The sequence below is a fragment of the Meriones unguiculatus genome, chromosome 9 (genome assembly GCF_030254825.1).
Source record: "Meriones unguiculatus strain TT.TT164.6M chromosome 9, Bangor_MerUng_6.1, whole genome shotgun sequence".
Lineage (NCBI taxonomy): Eukaryota > Metazoa > Chordata > Mammalia > Rodentia > Muridae > Meriones > Meriones unguiculatus.
Genome location: NC_083357.1, coordinates 62428589 through 62447532, shown reverse-complemented (window position 1 = coordinate 62447532; position 18944 = coordinate 62428589). Strand labels below are relative to the sequence as shown.

Here is an 18944-nt window from a genome sequence, read left to right as displayed (position 1 = left end):
GTAATAACTTTATATAGATAGCAGAGTATAACAATAACACATTTAGCTCAGTAGCTGAGTATGGAATATAATGTGATTTTGTTTTGTTTTGTTTTTCGAGACAGCGTTTCTCTGTGTAGCCCTGCTGTTCTGGAACTCACTTTGTAGACCAGCCTGACTTTGAACTCAAGATACTCACCTGCCTCTGCCTCCTGAGTGCTGGGATTAAAGACATGGGCCACTGCCACCTGGCATAGTGTGATGTTTTAAAGACTGAATTCTTTTGTTCTTTAGGTTTACAGTGTTTTTTGTTTTTTTAATATCCAAGGTGATTTCCTGGTCATGTCATGTTCATATCAATTTAAGGGTAATTTTTGAGCAATGAAAAAGGTTTTGTTAAGTGAATTTTATGGAAGTTTGTTGTCTTAAATTTTTCTTATGGTAATTTTTCAGGTACTTTTTAATAATTTTGCTTCAGAAACTATGTCCACATAATGGATATGGTTGGTCATAGGTTTAAAAGTGTCTATTAGCCAGCCTGGTCTACAAAGTGAGTCCAGAATAGCCAGGGCTACACAGAGAAAAAAGAATATGGTCTTTGGAGCTGGGCAGCCCAATGTTTGCATTCTAGTGGTACACTGTGTGTAGCGCCTTTTTTTTAAAAACACTGATAGCTAGGTGGTGGTGGTGATATAAGCCTCCCAGCACTTAGAAGGTGGAGGCAGGAGGATCAGAAGTTCATGACAGTTCTTTGCTATAGGATAAAGTGGAGACCTGTCTGGACTGTGTATGACCTTGCCTCAAAAAACATAAAATAAGGCCAATAATAATAGACAGATTAGCCAGGTGAGGTGGCCATGCCTGTAATTCCAGCATTCAGGGAGGCAGAGGTAGGTGGATCTCTGTGAGTTCGAGGCCAGCCTAGTTTACAAAGCAAGTCCAGGACAGCTAAGGTATAACACACTAGGATTCTTCATGTCTTCCCTTGCTCTCCAGCACTTTCCTTTCTTGCACTTCTTCCTCTTTAAAAAAGTTTGTAATAGTTATGTTACTTTTTAAAAAAGTTTGTAATAGCTATGGCTATGATGTCTTTAGTTTTTAGAGCTACTTTGGGTTGGATAATCAACATTTCTTCACCTGATACTTATAAACATTTGGAATTTTTTTCTATTTTTTTTGCTCTTACAAAAAGGGCCACACGTTTTCATACTTTTGCTAATGTTTTTAATGAAATTAAAATATTCAAGTCAAAGAAAAATGCTTTCATTGATATTTTTAAACTCAATAGAAGTTGTACAGTGTTTTTTGTCCAGCAGCAATGCATTAGAGTACCTGTTTCTCACCATTAGCAGTAGAATCTGCTCTTTGTCTCTATTAGACTGTTGCTGACAGAATACCTACAGAAATAGCATAAGGGTGAAAAGCTTTATCTTGACCCACAGTTCAGGGACTTCCATTGCCTCTTGGGGGACGTTGTAAGAGAGTGGCTCAGTTCATAGTAGGTATTTGTGACCCTGCCACTCACACTGCAGTAAGCTCAAAAGCAAAGAGTATACAGGAGCCAGCAGCTGAATTTAACCCTCAAATACACAGCTCAGTGGGAACTACTTCCAGCAGGTAAGCCCTGCTTCCTAAAGGCTCTACAGCTTTCCAAAAGAGCCACACCTACTGGAACCAAGTGTTCAAAACAGGAGTCTGAGGATATTCAGATTCAAGCCATATATTAAATACTAGTATTAAACCAATCTGGTAGCTGGAAAATAGCATCTCATTGATCTTTAGCACTTACTACACAGAGACAGAAATTACATCATATGCAAAAGTACTTCAGTGAAGATTAATTATACTATATTGAAGAGTTTGTAATGAAGAGATAAGAGTAAGAAGTTTGGGAGTACGGTGATTCAAGACCAAGTTTTGCAGCTTACAGTGTAGCTGGGACTAAGTGTCTTACTCTCCCACCAGGAGAATGGAATTGGTTACAAAGATCAAACAAAATATGAAAATTACTCTGTGCCAGAGTATCCAGTTGACGCATAATAGACGTTTGTAAATGGCTTCTACTTTAACGACTAGTCTCGGTGGTCTTCAGAAGACTTTCATCACGGTTCTTTGCATTTGACCTTGCCAAGCCATTGCACATTTGCTTAAAAGGCTCTGCCAGTATCTGAGTGATCTTACTTTATTCTCAAGGCTTGGCTTGGGTCTGATTTCCTTGTAGAATCTAGGAAGACCAAAGTTTGTGCCCCTTACCTCCATGCTTAGCAGTATGCTTTGTTCATCCCTGTTGTGTGTGTGTGTGTGTGTATATATATATATATATGTTATTTTGTTACAGTGTTTACTTTTTGTCCCCCCACTCCGCTTATTTGGAAGCTTGTCCTTCCTCATCTTTGTATGCCTAGTAATTAATCCAGAGCCTCACACATAGTAATTACCAAATAAACGTTTGAATTCAACAGTAAATTCCCTAGCAATGGCAATAATCACAATTATGTTTCACTGCTATACCTAAACTCTTGCTCTCCTGGTTGGAAACGGTTTGGTGGGATAGTTATGCTGACCACAGTTCCGAAGCTGCCACCTGCCTGTGAACACTAGTGTTATTAAACCCCCCCTCTTTCATTGTTGTTGAAAGGGATTTGAAGCTTTCAGCATTATGTTTGCATTTTATAAATAATGTAATTAGCAAAAAACATGAAGCAACATAACTTTGCTTTTCCTAGGATCTTGTTTTGCTTCTGCTTAAGTGTACTTTTACCCGTCTAAATTCTATTGTTCTTACGTATTGTTCAGTTTTTTAAAAAGTGCAAGGGGTGTGTGTCTTAACTGAAACATGTAATGCTGTGCTGGCTAATTTTATGTCAACTTGACACAAGCTGTAGTCATCAGAGTGGAGGGAACCTCAACTGAGAAAGTGCCTCCACAAGGTCAGGCTGTAGGCAAGCCTGTAGGGCACTTTCTTAATTAGTGATGGTTGGGGGAGGGCCCAGCCCACTGTGGGTGTCATCACTCCTGGCTGTGCTCCTGGGTTCTATAAAAAGGCAGGCTGAGCAAGCCATGGCAAGTAAGCCAGGAAAGACAACCTTCCATGGCCTCTGCATTAGCTCCTGCCTCCAGGTTCCTGCCCTGTTTGAGTTCCTGTCCTGACTTCCTCCAGTGATGAACTGTGCTATGGAAACTTAAGCCAAATAACCCTTTTCTCCCCTAGTTGCTTTGGTTATGGCATTTCATCACAGCAGTAGTAACCCTAACTAGGACAGAGGCTAATACAAGAACTTTCTAAATTAAAATAAAACAAAATAACAACAACAACAAAAACATGTGCATACATATAGTGGAGAATTGTTTGCAGTTATTTCTGATTTTAAGAACAAAAATAACAATTTTTAGAAATTTTGAATTGGATTTTTTATGATAAATTACATTAAAGAGATCCCTTGAAATTCTTCCTTGAAATCAGATTATTACATGGAGTAGAATTTGGCTTGCAAAGTATTATTTTTTAAGTATGCCATAATCCAGCACTGTCCACAATAGTGGATATAGTAAAAGTTTATTTACCAAAGAAGAGTCTTATGTACTGTTTTAGGAACTCCACTTTGACTTATGAAAGTGAATAGATTTCTGTGATAGTTGCAAATTTCCAAACAGGTTATTCAATTTCCCAGGCTATTATCAGTGAGTAGACTACTGTGGTGCATTTTGAAAATTAATTTTTGAAAAGGAAAAAAATATTACTGAATTGAAGGAGGTTTTTTGTTTGTTTGTTTGTTTGTTTGTTTTGTTTTAAACCTAGAGATTTTTTTGGTTTGGTTTATTCTTTTAGAGACAAAAAAAATTCTTTAAAAGTTTTGGACCTTATAAGAAACTATTGTTCAGAAAGGGAGGTTGTTTGTGTTTTTTGTTTTGTTTTGTTTGTTTTGCTTTGCTTTGTTTTGCTTTTTAGAGTCTCTTATAATTTTACTTATATAAAATTATTTTTATAAGTTGTTTGGAGTAACTTCTTATTCCAATTTGATCTAAAGAAGCTATGGAAGGGCATTTTAAATTTTCAAGGCTGTTCCATAGTGGTTCACACATTGGTTCACATTTAGTGAATTTAATCATGCTATTCCCAAATCTAATATGGCACAGTTTCTATGGTTACCAGGTCCTTTGTACAGCGACAAAGGTTGGAATTCTGATTCTCCTGAGTCAGATTTTGGCCTCTGACACTGTCCCCTTTTCACACCCTTGCTAAGCTTGGACTGTTGCTATGCTTGAAGGCTTGTCAGTTAGCAGGTTGTTATGGTAACGAATGAAAATTTGAGAGAAGAATGGGAGCACAGAGGCTTGGGTGATTTGAATTTAAACAAAGAATGTAAGGTTCCATTCAGTGCACCTCTGTTGTAGAAATCAGAAATGTAGTTTTAGAAAGTTACTTTCTAGTTTGTAAACTTCCTATACTCTAGTCTTGATGTAGGGAATAAAAACATCGCTGTTTGGAGAAACACTCAGGAAGAATCATTTATAATTTAATCAGCCAAGTTGCTTTCATTAATTGTCAGTACTGTTCCTTATGTATGTTTTCCTCATTCATGTTTTCTCAACCTCAGTGTCAAGGCCACACCATTTAATTTTTATTTTGCTAAGGTTAGAAATTAAGATTAAGATCAAGGTGATTTTTTTTATTTTAAAAGTATTAATACTTTGTTTTTTTATAACAGCTTGAGTTGTACCATGTGTAATAAACTATACTTATTTAAAGTATTTCCTTTGATGAATTTTTAACCGCTCCCATGACACCATCACCATTATCAAAGTATAGAACATTTCTGTCACTTGGGAAGCCTTCTTACATCCCTTTGCAGCCCACCCCTCTCATGCTTCCAGCCTCACAGATGTGCTCTCTGTCCTCTGGAGTAGTGTGCGTTCTAGAGGTGTATAGACATGGGCTCTTACAGCATCTGCTCCTTTTAGATTTTTAGTTATGTGTGTGTGTGTGACCGAGTGTGGGCTTATGCACATGAGCAGAGTGCCCATGGAGTCAAGAAGTGGTCATCAGATTGCCTGGTGCTGGACTTACAGGCGGTTGTGAGCTGCCTGGTGTGGTGATGGAGACTGAACTCTGTCCTCTGCAATAGCAGTTTGTACAAACCTGCTGAGCCATCGTTCCGGGTCCTCAGCATCTACCTTTTTTTTTATCTGGATTCTTTCACCTGTCATCGTGATTTTGAAGTTACCTACTTTGTTTGGCATTTAAAAAATATTACAGTTTCCCATTTGACAGTTTCCCATATGACAATTGAGAGCAGGAAACCAAATGAGCCTGCTATAGCCCTACTATATTTGAAATTATCCCCTATCTTATTTATAGGTATTATTTATTAGTTATGTTCTGTGTGTGTTAAGACCATTTTATAACATGGGAAACAAAAACATGAGGTTAAGTGAAACAAACTGGTTAAGTACAAGGGATCTGGGTAAAAATGTCAAAAGTTTGACTGACACTTGTATTCATGTTTATATAGCTGCATGACCTTAGTCAAGTTAGCATTCTACGTCTGTTGTATGAAATTGTATGGCTGAAGTGAAATAATGTATTTGAGGCACTTTGAACAATGCCTGCCCTACTGTACTAATAAATTTCAGCTGAAATCTACTCAGAGTATTTACAGTTCAGTGCACACACATAAAATAGCCATTAAAATAAATTTTATAACTTAATGATGGTGCTCATAGGTAGAGATTTTGGCAACATTAACATTTTAGATACCCCATCATGGTATTTTACAGCTTGCTTATTACCATACATATATGTGCATGTTTGTCACATAATTATGTATATCAGCATGTAAATGTAATCCTTAACTTTTTTGTCGAGACAGAATCTTACTATGACTGGACCTTACCATGTACACCAGTCTGGCCTCAAACTCACAGAGATCTACATGCCTGCCTCCAAAGTGCTGTTAACTTTGCCTTTAGTTTTTAATAATTATAGGCTCTTAGGAAGTTGCAAAAACAGTCACAGAGATTACATATGTTTCTTTTCTATTTCTTGCCCTAACCTATTTTTATAAGATTAGGATATTAGTTAACAATGAAAGATGTATGCATTTTTCCAAGTCTTTGCTATTACAAATAAAACATCCGTGACAATTTTTTTTTTTTTGTGGACATTTCTCTGGGATAAATGACCAGGAATGTGATCACAGTGTTAGATGCTAAATATGTTTTAAGAAATCATAGTGTTTGTACCATTTTACATTCCTACCTGTAGGATATAATGTATCTGTTTTTCTCTGCGTTCTTGCCACCATTTGGTATTGCCACTGTTTTTGTCTTTAGCAGTAAAGGTATATATGTAGTACTAATTCACGTGCATTTTATTTGTCAAAATAACTGTTTAAGCTTTATGCTTATTTTCCAACTAGATTTCCCCCTTTGTTAAAAACATTTCAATTAGCTATAAAGTAACAGGTTTTACTGTTTTTGCTGAACCTCCTCTTCTTTCTCCTCATATCCTTTTACTCTTCCAGTATTCACCTTTCCACTTTCATGACTCATTACCTGCCCTCCTACAACCACTTAGACCCCCTCTTATGGTTTCCCCGAATTTTACTTTGGAGTCTTAAGTTAAACAACTTCAACAACTTCTTCTTCTTCTTTTTTTTATTATTATTATTATTTTGTATATAGTGGGATATGCCACAGTATGATTGTGACTATCAGAGAACAATATTTGGGAATCAATTCTTTATATGTATTCTCAGACTCTAGCTCAGGTTACAGGCTGGTTTAACAAGTGCCTTTATGTGCTCAGCCATCTTGCTAACCCCCGAGTTACTAATACATTCTGGATAGGAACCCCTTGTAATTATAATTTCACCACTTGGGAGCTGAGACAGGATTATGTTCTGGCCAGCTTGGACTGTGTGGCAAGATCCTGTCAAAAAAAAAAAAAAAAAAAAGCCCTAACCCAGCTAAAACAAAACAGATCTTTTGTAGGGTATAAGATATGCAAATAATGGATCCTAGTTTAAAGCTTGTCTTTCCATCTTTTTAGCAGAGCCTTCAGAACAGGAATTTTCTATATGTCTTTTCAGTTGTGATACTAGCACTAGCATTTAATGGCCGAGCCATCTCTCCACCTCAGGAATTTACTATTTTTTTTAAGTAATTTATTTAAATTTTATCTTATGTGCATTACTGTAAAGGTGTCAGGTCCCTTGGAATTGGCATTACATACAGTTGTGAGCTGTCATGTGGGTGCTGGGAATTGAACCTAGGTCCTTTGGAAGAGCAGACAGCGCTCTTAACCACTGAGCCATCTCTCCAGCCCAGGAATTTACTATTTTAATGCAGCCCAAGTAACACTACTACTACCCCCACATTATAGATGTTTTGGTTTCATTTCTAAGAACCCTTCACCTGGCCCAGTTCTGAAAACCGTATTATCATTTCTTTCTCTGTCTCTCTCCTTCCCTTCCTCCCTCTCCAGTCTTAATGTTACATAGGTATGCTTTTAGTTAACATTGGCTCAGTATTTAGACCTTGTTACTTTTCACCAGTTTCTAATATGTCTGTGTATGCAGGTACATATGTGCCATAACATAGGTGTGGAGGTCAGAGGACAACTTTCAAGAATCAGTTCTTGCCTTCCACCATGGTGAGATAGGGCTCTTGTTGATCTGTTTCTCAGTGCTATGTACTCCAGGCTGGCTGGCTTTTGAGCTTCCTGATGGTTCTCTGGTCTCTCTTTATTTCTCTGTAGGAATTCTGGGATTATGATGGTATGTCACAGTACCTAACTTTATGTTCATCTGGGTATCCAGGTCAGGTTGTCAGACTTGCACGGCAGTGGGGCCAGGGAACTGTGAGACTGGGATTAGAGCTGTGGGACTTGGGAGAGCCAGCCAGAAGAATAGGGTTGAAGCATGTCCAAACCCTGGAAATCTTATTCTGAGATGGGCAGGAATAGAACCATTACCCCCGTGTCCCAAGCCTGCATGTCCAGGTGCACTTTGCCATGCACCCCAAACTTTAACCCACACCAGGAGGTCATGTAGCCTGGTAGACAAGTTAAACATCCTCTCTCCTTATAAGGTCATGTCCAGTAGCACCTGGAATTCCTCCTCATGCGAATGAGGCATCCTCAGCACCCTGGCCATGACCAATAACATACATTTACCCTGAAAGCCCCTGCCCATCCACCAAAGGTTTAAGTAGTCTTTGTTCCTCCCGGTTAAATGAGCTGTCTCCTGGGAAGTCTGTGGTTAAGAGCACTGGCTGCTCTTCCAGAGGATCAGTGTTCAATTCCCAGCACCCACATGGCAGCTCACAGCTGTCTGTAACTCCAGTTCCAGGGGATCTGACGCCCTCACACAGACATATGGACAGAACACCAACACACATTCAGTAAATAAACAAATAAGAATTAAGTAAGGACTCAATCAGCCAAAGGTGAGAGAACTTTTCTCTACCAGAACCTTTTACTGTGTGCAACTTTGGTGTGCCACTATCCAGAGGCCTTTCCCACCCCTACCCTTTACAGTGTAACTACCTGTCTTCCCCCAGAATTCCTTGCTGATGCTAATTTTTTTCTTCTTGATAGGTGATAATTGAAGAAAATGCTGAAATTGAAATATATAAAAGAAAAAACCCTTACAGTCCCACCACCAAATAATAAAACTGTAGCATTCAGCTTTAGTGCATATCTTGTATAGTTTCTTTTCCAACATTAAATGAGTTGTATTATTATTACATTAAATGAGTTGTATTGTAATTCCCAGCCTGCTTCTTCGTTAACATCACCTGTAACACTTAAAAATGTACAGGGATTTATCAGTTCTATTGTAGTTCTTGGATTTAGCCAAATGAGACTCTTGAGACAGTTCAGGAAACATTTTTAAAAATCATAGAAATATTAATAGCCTCAAAGTTTTAAAAAGATAAAAAAGAAATGAGTTATTAACAAACACTTAACTTGTCTAAAGCTCTGTATCTAATTCAACTTTTAACTTTTTCCTAGCCATTCCATCCTATGGTGAACCTGGATTGTTCTCGGGATTTTCGGCCGTTTCTTTGTGCACTCTATGCTCCTATTTGTATGGAATATGGGCGTGTCACACTTCCCTGTCGTAGGCTGTGTCAGCGTGCGTATAGCGAGTGTTCAAAGCTCATGGAGATGTTTGGTGTCCCTTGGCCTGAAGATATGGAATGCAGTAGGTATGGGTCGTTTTTAATGCTGATGTGTATCTTCTCTTTAATCTATTTTAAAAAGCAGGGTTGTTTATTTTTCTAAATGTATGGGTGTGTATAAAAATGTTGAGCACTGTTTCATTATCATTTTTTGTAGAAATTGGGAAGAATTAAATGAAAATATAGGAAAAATGTTTATGAAGAAATTTAAAAGAATTTAGAATTATATAAACAGGACATTTGGAGTTTTGGTTTTGTTTTTTGTTTTTTTTTCCTACCTTTAAAACACTTTTGTTTTTAGAAGTAATGCTATTCATGAAAAGTTAGAAAATATAGAGAAGAAAGTAATTACTCATGACTTCATTATAGAAGCGTAAATGCATCTGGTATACATGTGCTGATGTCTAAGGCTGCTGTGTTGACTTTGTCTTTTCACTTTTTTCAATCACATATTAACACCCAGTTGAGAAAATGTTGGCTGCCTTTCACATCTCATCTAACACATAGACTGGGGCCTGTTACAGAAGATTTAAGGATTTGTTTAGCAGACACACCTGTAGTTTTGTAGGAGTGAGCATTGTTAATAGTAATAAAATAGAATGTTATGTAATATACCTTTTTATTTTCTGAAATATTTGAAAAAGAATAATAAGGGAATCTTATGTACTTACAATGATCTGCCTTTTTCTTGTCTCAACATTTTGTAATGTAATCTTCTTTTAAGAAATAAAACTGAAATCTAGGACAGCCAAAGGAAGACTACACAAAAAAACCCTGTCTTGAAGAATTAACAACAAAAAAAAAGAAAGAAAGAAAACAGAGCCATGTGTGTACATGGGGGTACACACATGTAATCCCAATACTTGGGGAGGCAGAAGCAGGCAGATCTCTGTGAATTGGAGGCCAGCCTGGCCTACAAAGCGAGTCAGAATAGCCAAGGCTACACAGAGAAATTGTCTCAAAAAACCAAAGAGAGAGAGAGAAAACTGTAGATGCAAGCTGAGCTTGGTGGCATATGCTTATAACCCCAGCATTTGGGAAGCTGAGGCGGGAGGATTGTTTGAAGCCAGCCTGGGCTACACAGTGAGAACCCTGCATGGGGTGAGGTGGGGTAGGGTTGGAGGGCTCTGTATTACAATTCAATGTTTTACTGGTCCTTGACTTTCTCACATTCCCTTCTCTTCCCAGTATAAAGTAAACTTAATGGTAAATTAACTTCATTACTTCTATGCTTGGTTTTATAATAATATGTATAATAGAAATTTACATTTGCATATATATGTATATATGCATGTTCCATAAGCAAAATGTTTTCCCCGTGTGTGTGTGTTTTTGTGTCAGTTTGGTTCAATTTTTGTATTTATTGATTTAAAAGTTAATATTTGATAGTTAATTGTGTTACTATCCTATAGTTATTTAGCCATCTCCTATTGATAATCATTTAGGATGCTCCACAGCATCCTAATTTTTCATTAGAACAGTTTTCATTAGAAACTGTTCATTTCTTCTTTAAAGTAATTTTGACTGATTTGGCAGTAGTCTGTAGAGGCACATGGCAGATGGGCTAGAAAGCAGCAAGAGGGCAAACTCCCTGAAGGCCAGTCCATGAGGGCTTTGCCTTTGTAATTAGTACCTCCACAGTGAGAATAAAGTTTCAATCCATGAGATTTGGGGGCATTCAGACCATAGGAGTCATTCCTCAATGTTGTAGGAAGTTATTAATATTTACTATTGTTTTATCTTCTTGTAAAGCTTGCTGCTAATCTTAAACAGCTGTATAACCAAATCACCACACAGAGACTGGGTTTTTAGTTAACCTAGAACACAATGCTGGGCGATATTTACTGCCTCCTAAATCTCCAAGCCCTCAGTTTCCTAACATTTAGATTTCCCACATTATACTTGCTTTTTGTGAAATCTTAGGTCTGGTTCATGCTCCAAGTCCTCCAAGCTCTCTTCTCCTGCTCTGCTCTCCTCATGCTCTCCTCTCCTTGCGCTTCTCCTCCTTCTCGCCCCTTCCTGTTCTTTAGCTCCTCCCCTCTTTCCTGTCCTCTGGCTCCTCCCATTGCACAACGTTGTATCTAGTTGCTTTATTTGTGTCCTGTTTACACAAGGTTGAGACAGGATGCTTATAGTGAGTATCACAATGCAATATCCAGATTGAAACCAGAGAGTTGGGGGTGGGGAAATCAGCATTTGAATTAACAAGGGTAAGGCATATACATTTTAAAAGAACATTATACCAACACCTCAACTTCATGGATATCATCAGTTTCTTCCCCAACTGTTAGTTTTTTTTCCAAACTATAGCTCTTCTTTTTGTTATTTGTAGCAAGTTGTCCTGGTAAAGAAATGTTCCCTTGTTCCCCTCAGCAACTTTGCTGATAGAATTTTAGCTCCATAAGAACAGGGACTTTGTTCTGTTCTTTGCTTGCCTTCATCATCTAGAAGAGTCTGGCACACTGAAAACACTCAGTATTTGTTTAATTTATGCCTGTCAAAGAGTATATTCATTTAACTCAGCCTAAGCAATCTAAGAGGTAGCAGAGAGCAATGGGGAAGACAGATTCAGGTTGAGCAAAAATGCTTACAGAGAGAGCAGTTGGAGCATAGTTAATACATGTTAAAAATAAGTAAAAATAGAACCAAACGAGGTAGTGAGAATGGGACAGATCTGAAAGCAGTGAGAGGAAAGCAGCATAGTTCATAAATAACTGGATATAGGGATTGATTAATGAAAGCTAAACAAAGATAATTTGCAGAGAACTAAGAAAATAAAAGAAATTTTAGGCATGTTAAAGTTGAGATATTTGAGAGAAATTTAAGATAAGATTCTGGCATTTATTTAAACTTGTGTCTCATTTGATTTCCTGCCACTTCAGCCTGCCCTCCTTTTTAAACTTTGGAATATCATATCTGAGCTGTTGTGTCAGAACAAGTTGTTCTCTTCTTGGATCACTTTCCTGGGTGTCCATTGTGTTACAGTTCTTCACAGAGTTCAGTTCTTGCTTTCTTCACTTTCCCTGGAGTCTCACTAAGCAAGTCTCAGCAAAATTGAAATAATTTCTTGTATTCCATCTGATTGTAATGGAATAAAGCTAGAAATCAACACTCTGAGAAACTACAAAATACATAGACTTATGTAGATTAAACAACCCATATAGAATGATGAATAGGTCATTGGCAAAATCAAGATGCCTGGAGTCAAATGAAAGTGAAAACACAACACATCAAAATCTATGTAATATAGTGAAAGCATTCCTACGGGGGACGTTTTTTAGCTTTCTGAAATTAGTTTTGTGGTGAAGGTACACAGGATTTTCTTTAAAAAAAAATCTTAATTTTATGCACAGCTGTGTTTAGAAATAACTAAATTAAAGGCTACAGTATGTTGGAGAGAAGTTGTCAGATGGTAAAAAAAAAAAAAAAAAGCTAGGTGAATTTAAAGACCTTATATGCCCTTTAGTTACTCAGTAGTATAAGCAGAGACTGGCCTAGGGCATCGCTTAAGTGGTAGAGCGCTTGCTTGGCATTCATAAAAGCCTAGGTTCTAAACCCAGCATTGCTCCCCCAAGATAATTAAAGACTGCATGAAATTTAAAAGTCATTTGTGAGGTTGTTTATTACTGGTCTAGCTCACAGCACCTTGGGCATTTAAGGAAGATTTTCAAATCTTAGGTTTGAACTTTTAGCTGATATTCTTTTGGTACAATATAATTGCACACACACACGTACACACACATTTCACATTTGGAAACTACAGATATTGTACTATATACATATTTCATATATATGTTGTTTATTGTTGATGGCTGGCTTGAGTTTTAGTGGATTACTGATTTTTAAGGTAAAACAAATTTAGCTTTACTACTTTGTCGTTTAAAATCTGCTTGAAGCCCACCAGAACATGCCACTCTCTTTATTTCTATTTATCCCAAGTGACAGGAATAGATGATAGGGACTAAATTTAGAAATTGAAATTGTTAAGTGGCAGCAGATTTCTCTGGAAATAAATATGGTTCTCATCTTTTGTTTTTTAGGTTTCCAGATTGTGATGAGCCGTACCCCCGGCTTGTGGATTTGAATTTAGTTGGAGATCCAACTGAAGGAGCCCCAGTTGCAGTGCAGCGGGATTATGGTTTTTGGTGTCCCCGAGAGTTGAAAATTGATCCTGATCTTGGCTATTCCTTTCTGCACGTGCGAGATTGTTCACCACCATGTCCCAATATGTACTTTAGGAGAGAAGAACTGTCATTTGCTCGTTATTTCATAGGCCTGATTTCAATCATCTGCCTCTCTGCCACGCTGTTCACTTTTTTAACCTTTCTGATTGACGTCACAAGATTCCGTTACCCTGAAAGACCTATTATATTTTATGCAGTCTGCTACATGATGGTGTCGTTAATTTTCTTCATTGGGTTTCTTCTTGAGGACCGAGTAGCCTGCAATGCATCCAGCCCTGCACAGTATAAGGCTTCCACAGTGACACAAGGATCTCACAACAAAGCCTGTACCATGCTTTTTATGGTACTCTATTTTTTCACTATGGCTGGCAGTGTATGGTGGGTAATTCTTACCATCACATGGTTTTTAGCAGCTGTGCCAAAGTGGGGTAGTGAAGCTATTGAGAAGAAAGCATTGCTGTTTCATGCCAGTGCCTGGGGCATCCCCGGAACTCTGACTATCATCCTTTTAGCGATGAATAAAATTGAAGGTGACAATATTAGTGGCGTGTGTTTTGTCGGCCTGTACGATGTTGATGCATTAAGATATTTCGTTCTTGCTCCCCTCTGCCTGTATGTGGTAGTTGGGGTTTCTCTCCTGTTAGCCGGCATTATATCCCTAAACAGAGTTCGGATTGAGATCCCATTAGAAAAGGAAAACCAAGATAAGTTAGTGAAGTTCATGATCCGCATCGGTGTTTTCAGCATTCTTTACCTTGTACCACTCTTGGTTGTAATCGGATGTTACTTTTATGAGCAAGCTTACCGCGGCATCTGGGAAACAACATGGATACAGGAACGCTGCAGAGAATATCACATTCCGTGTCCATACCAGGTAAGGGAACCTTGTTATTAATTCTCATAATGTGTGATAGTGAAAAGACGGTTACTATGAAGAGGTAATCTTACCTGCGGTTTTCTTTCTAATTCTTCATGGCAGTTAAGCATGTACATTAAAGTTTTAAAGTAAAGAGAATTGGTAAGTATTATATTTGTATTTGTATAGACATTCAATTTAAAAGATGATTTACCTATACATACTATGAGCTTAAATAAGTAACTTATTTCTATTACCACAAAATATTTATTGATACTTTGAAAGTAAAGGATATAGGGGAAAACACTATTCCAACTCTGAGAAAAGGGTTATGTCTTCTGTGGAAATTTCACTGGTGTCAAATTAGTAATTATTTGAAGTTTTATGGGAATAGTAGAAATCAGTTGCATAAACTCTTGACCTTATTTTTTCTTGTTTGCATATTGAATGTTTCATTGTGTACCTTTGAGTTAGAAGAGTCACAGAATCAGAATTTTAGATCTAGAAAAAATTTAAAGATCATTTATTTGGATTTTGTATATAATTTAAATTTTCATACATGTCTGTTTTGTTTGAATATTTGAAATACTGAGTGACTTGCCCATGTTTAATGTGTGACCAGTTGGTATTTAGTCTTAGAATAGCTGAGAACAGCTCAGAGTACTCCATCCTGTACATGGTTCCTAATCTTCTTCTTTTTACAAGGAGTTTTCTTTTTTCTATTTTTTAGGGCTTATTTATTTAATTTTATGTGTCTGAAAGTTTTGCTAACATAACACACAGGTGCACTGCATGTACACCTAGTGCCAGTGGAGTTCAGAAAAGGGTGTCAGATCCCCTGGAACTAGGATTATAGGTGGTTGTGAGCTGTCATGTGTAGGTGCTGGGAACCAAACCTGAATCCTTTCCAAAAGTAATGAGTGCCCTCAGCTGCTGAGCGTTTTCTCATTCCCTCACAAGAAGTTTTCTTAGGAGAATGTTCTGACCGCATCTGTTCTTCTGTCCTCTAAATGTACGTTACAGCTCCACGACACTTGTCAGACCTTCTTAACACTATTAAAGTGCTTACAGCTCAGAATAAAGGGCTCAGAGTTCATGTATCTTTTCTTCCTGCTAAACAGTGAACTCTTTGAGAGCAACAACTTTTTCTTCTTTTATTGAAAATAGATTCTATTCTCATAAATATATTCTGGTTATAGTTTCTCTTCCTCTACTCCCAGTTCCTCCCCACTTCCCCTTCCCTCCGGATCTATTCTTTCTGTCTCTCATTATAAAAGAGCAGGCTTCTAAGAGACAACAGTCAAACATGACAAAATACAAAATGTGGCAAAAACTATCAAATCAAAGTTGGACTTGGCAGGCCAGTAGGAGGAGTAGTCCCAAGAGCAGGCACAAGAGTCAAAGACTCACTAGTTCTCACACTAAGGAGTCCTATAAAAATACTAAGCTACCAGCTATAATATATATGTGGAGCACCTGGTGTAGATAATGTAGGCCCTGTGCTTGCTGCGTCAGTTGCTGTGAGCTCATATATATCTTGTTTAGTTGATTTATAGGGCCTTGTTCTCCTGGTTTCCTCCATCCCCTCTGGCTCTTGCAATCTTTCCGCCTCCTCTTCTGTGGGATTCCCTGAGCTTGGGGCCTGGGAGTTAGGAGGAGATGGGTAGAAGGAGAGAATTCAGAGACAGCTGGAGTTGGGGGCATTTGGGATGGTGTGAATACCTAGTGCAATGGAAACTTCCTTGACTCTATTAAGACAATCCCTTCTCCAGTCTGCTTGTAAAATCTATTCTGTTTCCTACTCCCAGGGAGATCATCATCTTTCCCCAAGACCCCTCTTACTTATCTACTCTCCGGGTCTACGGATTGTAGCTTGGTTTTCATAACAGCTAATATCCACTTACGTGTGAATACATATCATATTTATCTTTCTGACTCTGGGTTACCTAACTCAGAATGATTTTTTTTTTATAGTTCCATTCATATGCCTGCAGATTTTATGATGTCACTTTTTAAACATTTGAGACATACTCCATTGTGTAAACATACCACATTTTCTTTATCCATTTATCTGTCTTTAGGGACATCTAGGTTGTGTCCAGTTTCTGGCCATTTTGAATAAAGCCACAATGAACATGGTTGAGCAAGCATCCTTGTGGTAAGATGGAGAGTCCTTTGGGTATATACTCAAGAGTGTTATAGCTGGGTCTTGAGGTAGATCAATTCCCAAGTTTCTGAGAAACCACCATATTGATTTCCGAAGTGGCTGTACAAGTTTGCACTCCCACTAGCAATGGAGGAGTGAACCCCTTGCTCCACATCCTTATCATCATGGGTTGTCACTTGTGTTGTTATTTTAGCTATTCTGGCAGGTGTAAAATGGAATTTCAAAGTAGTTTTTGATTTGCATTTCCCTGATGGCTAAAGATGTTGAACATTTCTTAGTATGTCTCAGCCATTTGAGATTCCTCTGTTGAGAATTCTGTTTAGATTTATACATCATTTAAAAAAATTGGATTATTTGTTTTGCTGTTATCTAGTTTTTTGGGTTCTCTCTATAATTTGGATATTAGTCTTCTATTGTATGTGGAGTTGGTAAAAAATTCTTTTCCCATTCTGTAGACTACAGCTTTGTCCTATTGACTGTGTGCTTTGCCTTACAGAAGCTTTTCAGTTTCATGGGGTACCATTTGTTAATTATTGATCTTAATGTCTGAGCTATTGGTGTTCTGTTCAGGAAGTTGTCTCCTGTGCCATTGTATTCAAGTGTACTTCCCACTTTCTCTTTAGTCAGGTTCAGTGTGTCTGGTTTTATGTTGAAGTCTTTGTTCCACTTGGAGGTGAGTTTTGTACAGTTATGTATCTATTTGCATTCTTCCACGTGCAAATATCCAGTCTGACTAGCACCATTTGTTGAAGATGCTGTCTTTTTTTTTCAATGTGTATTTCTGGCTTCTTTATTAAAAATCAGGTGTCCATAGATGTGTGGATTTATGTCTGGGTCTTCAGTTCAATGACATTGATGATCATCATGTGTGTTTTTATGCCATACCATGAAGTTTTCATTACAATAGCTCTGTAGTATAATTTAAAATCAGGGACATTGTTCTTATTTTTTATTTTTTTAGTTATTCTGTGTTTTTGTTTTTCCATAGAAAGTTAGAATTGTCCTTTCAAGATCTGTAAAGAATTGTCTTGGAATATTGATAGTGATTGCATTGAATTTGTACATTGCTCTTGGTAGGATGGCCATTTTTACTGTGTTAATCCTATCCATCCATGAGCATGGGAGATCTTTACATCTTCTGATATCTTCTTTAAGTTCTTTCTTCAATACCTTGAAGCTTTTAGCATATAAGTCTTTTCATTTGGCTTGGTTAGAGTTAGCCTAAGATATTTTATATTATCTGAGGCTATTATGAAAGGTGTTGTTCCCTGATATTTTTCTCAGTTCATTTGTCATTTGTAATAAGAGGGCTACTGATTTTTTTAGTTAAACTTAGGTCCAGCCATTTTGCTGAAGGAACTCATCAGCTGTATGAGTTGCCTGGGAGAAATTTTAGGGTTACTTATTTATACTACTATCTCACCTGCAAATAATAGTACTTTGACTTCTTCCCTCCCCATTTGTATTCTCCTAATCTCCTTCAGTTGTCTTTTTGCTCTAGCTAGAACTTCATGTACTATATTGAATAGACATGGAGAGAATGGGCAGCCTTGTCTTGTTCCTGGCTTTAGTGGAATTGCTTTGAGTTTTTCTCCTTAAGTTGGGCTTGCTGTAAACTATGTTTAGTATGTTGAGGTATGTCCCTAATATTCCTAATCTCTCCAGGACTTTCATCATGAAGGAGTGTTAGATTTTGTCAAAGGCCTTCTTTGCATCCAGTGAGATCTTTCAGGTCTCTAAACACTATTAAAATGTTTACATTTCAGACTGAAGGGCTTTTGTTCATGTATCTTTTCTTTCTATTAGACAGTGATCTCTTTGAGAGCAAGAACTATTTACAAATTTTTTGAATGCATATTCTGCAAGTTAGTAAATGACAGCAGTAAAGATGTGAATACAGAAATGGAGAAGAAAGGCCATCTTAGAGAAATAGCAGCAGCAGTGCTGAGGTGTGGGTATGAGTTAACACAGAGTCAGTGCACACAGTAGACAGTGAGAATGACAGTTTGCCTGGTTTGATGTTGTAAAAGACTGCCTCACAGACAAACATTTCTTCACCAGCCCTAAAATGACATAGAATTGTATAATAGCTAATGTAGATATGGGGAGCAGTTGATATGATTCAGCCATCTCTCACCTTTACTTTCAAGTCTGAGAATTGTGTTAAGACCTTTTAGTAAGCAAGTCTGCTAAGAAATTCAACAGAAGTTCAATTGTTATTTTCCCCCTCACTTGTAAGTTATGAGTTTTAAACATAGTAGCTGATGTTTCTTACAAAGATGAAAGCATTGTACAGTCTATACCACAAAAGAGTCATTCTCATCCTCTATGAGCTTTGGCTGTGTTAACATCATATTCATGTCCACAACATTGCTGTTTCCATTTATTTAGAAATGGCTTTTCTTCTTCATCCATATACCCACATTCTTTGTAATATCCCTTTCTGGTCTCTATAAATTGTTTACCAAAACCTGCAATTGGTGCATTGTAGGAAAAAAGAGCTTCAACTCAAATGGCTATTTTAATTTATAGTCAGACATTTGTTTCCCTCTTATGGGTATCAGGCATGAAA

The 18944-nt window shown here is 37.5% G+C and overlaps 1 protein-coding gene across 3 annotated transcripts in view; it reads left to right on the top strand.

Moving 5' to 3' along the window:
- Nucleotides 1-18944, top strand: part of Fzd3 (frizzled class receptor 3) — a 65736-nt gene that overhangs the window by 9686 nt on the left and 37106 nt on the right. For 2 of the 3 annotated variants that reach the window (XM_021654433.2, XM_021654442.2), the window contains exons 3-4: nt 8996-9192; nt 13206-14223. In XM_021654433.2, the coding sequence (XP_021510108.1) occupies nt 8996-9192; nt 13206-14223 (1215 nt within the window). Of the gene's footprint in view, nt 1-8995; nt 9193-13205; nt 14224-18944 lie in introns of those variants that run through there. The other variant, XM_060391335.1, reaches the window with a different exon arrangement.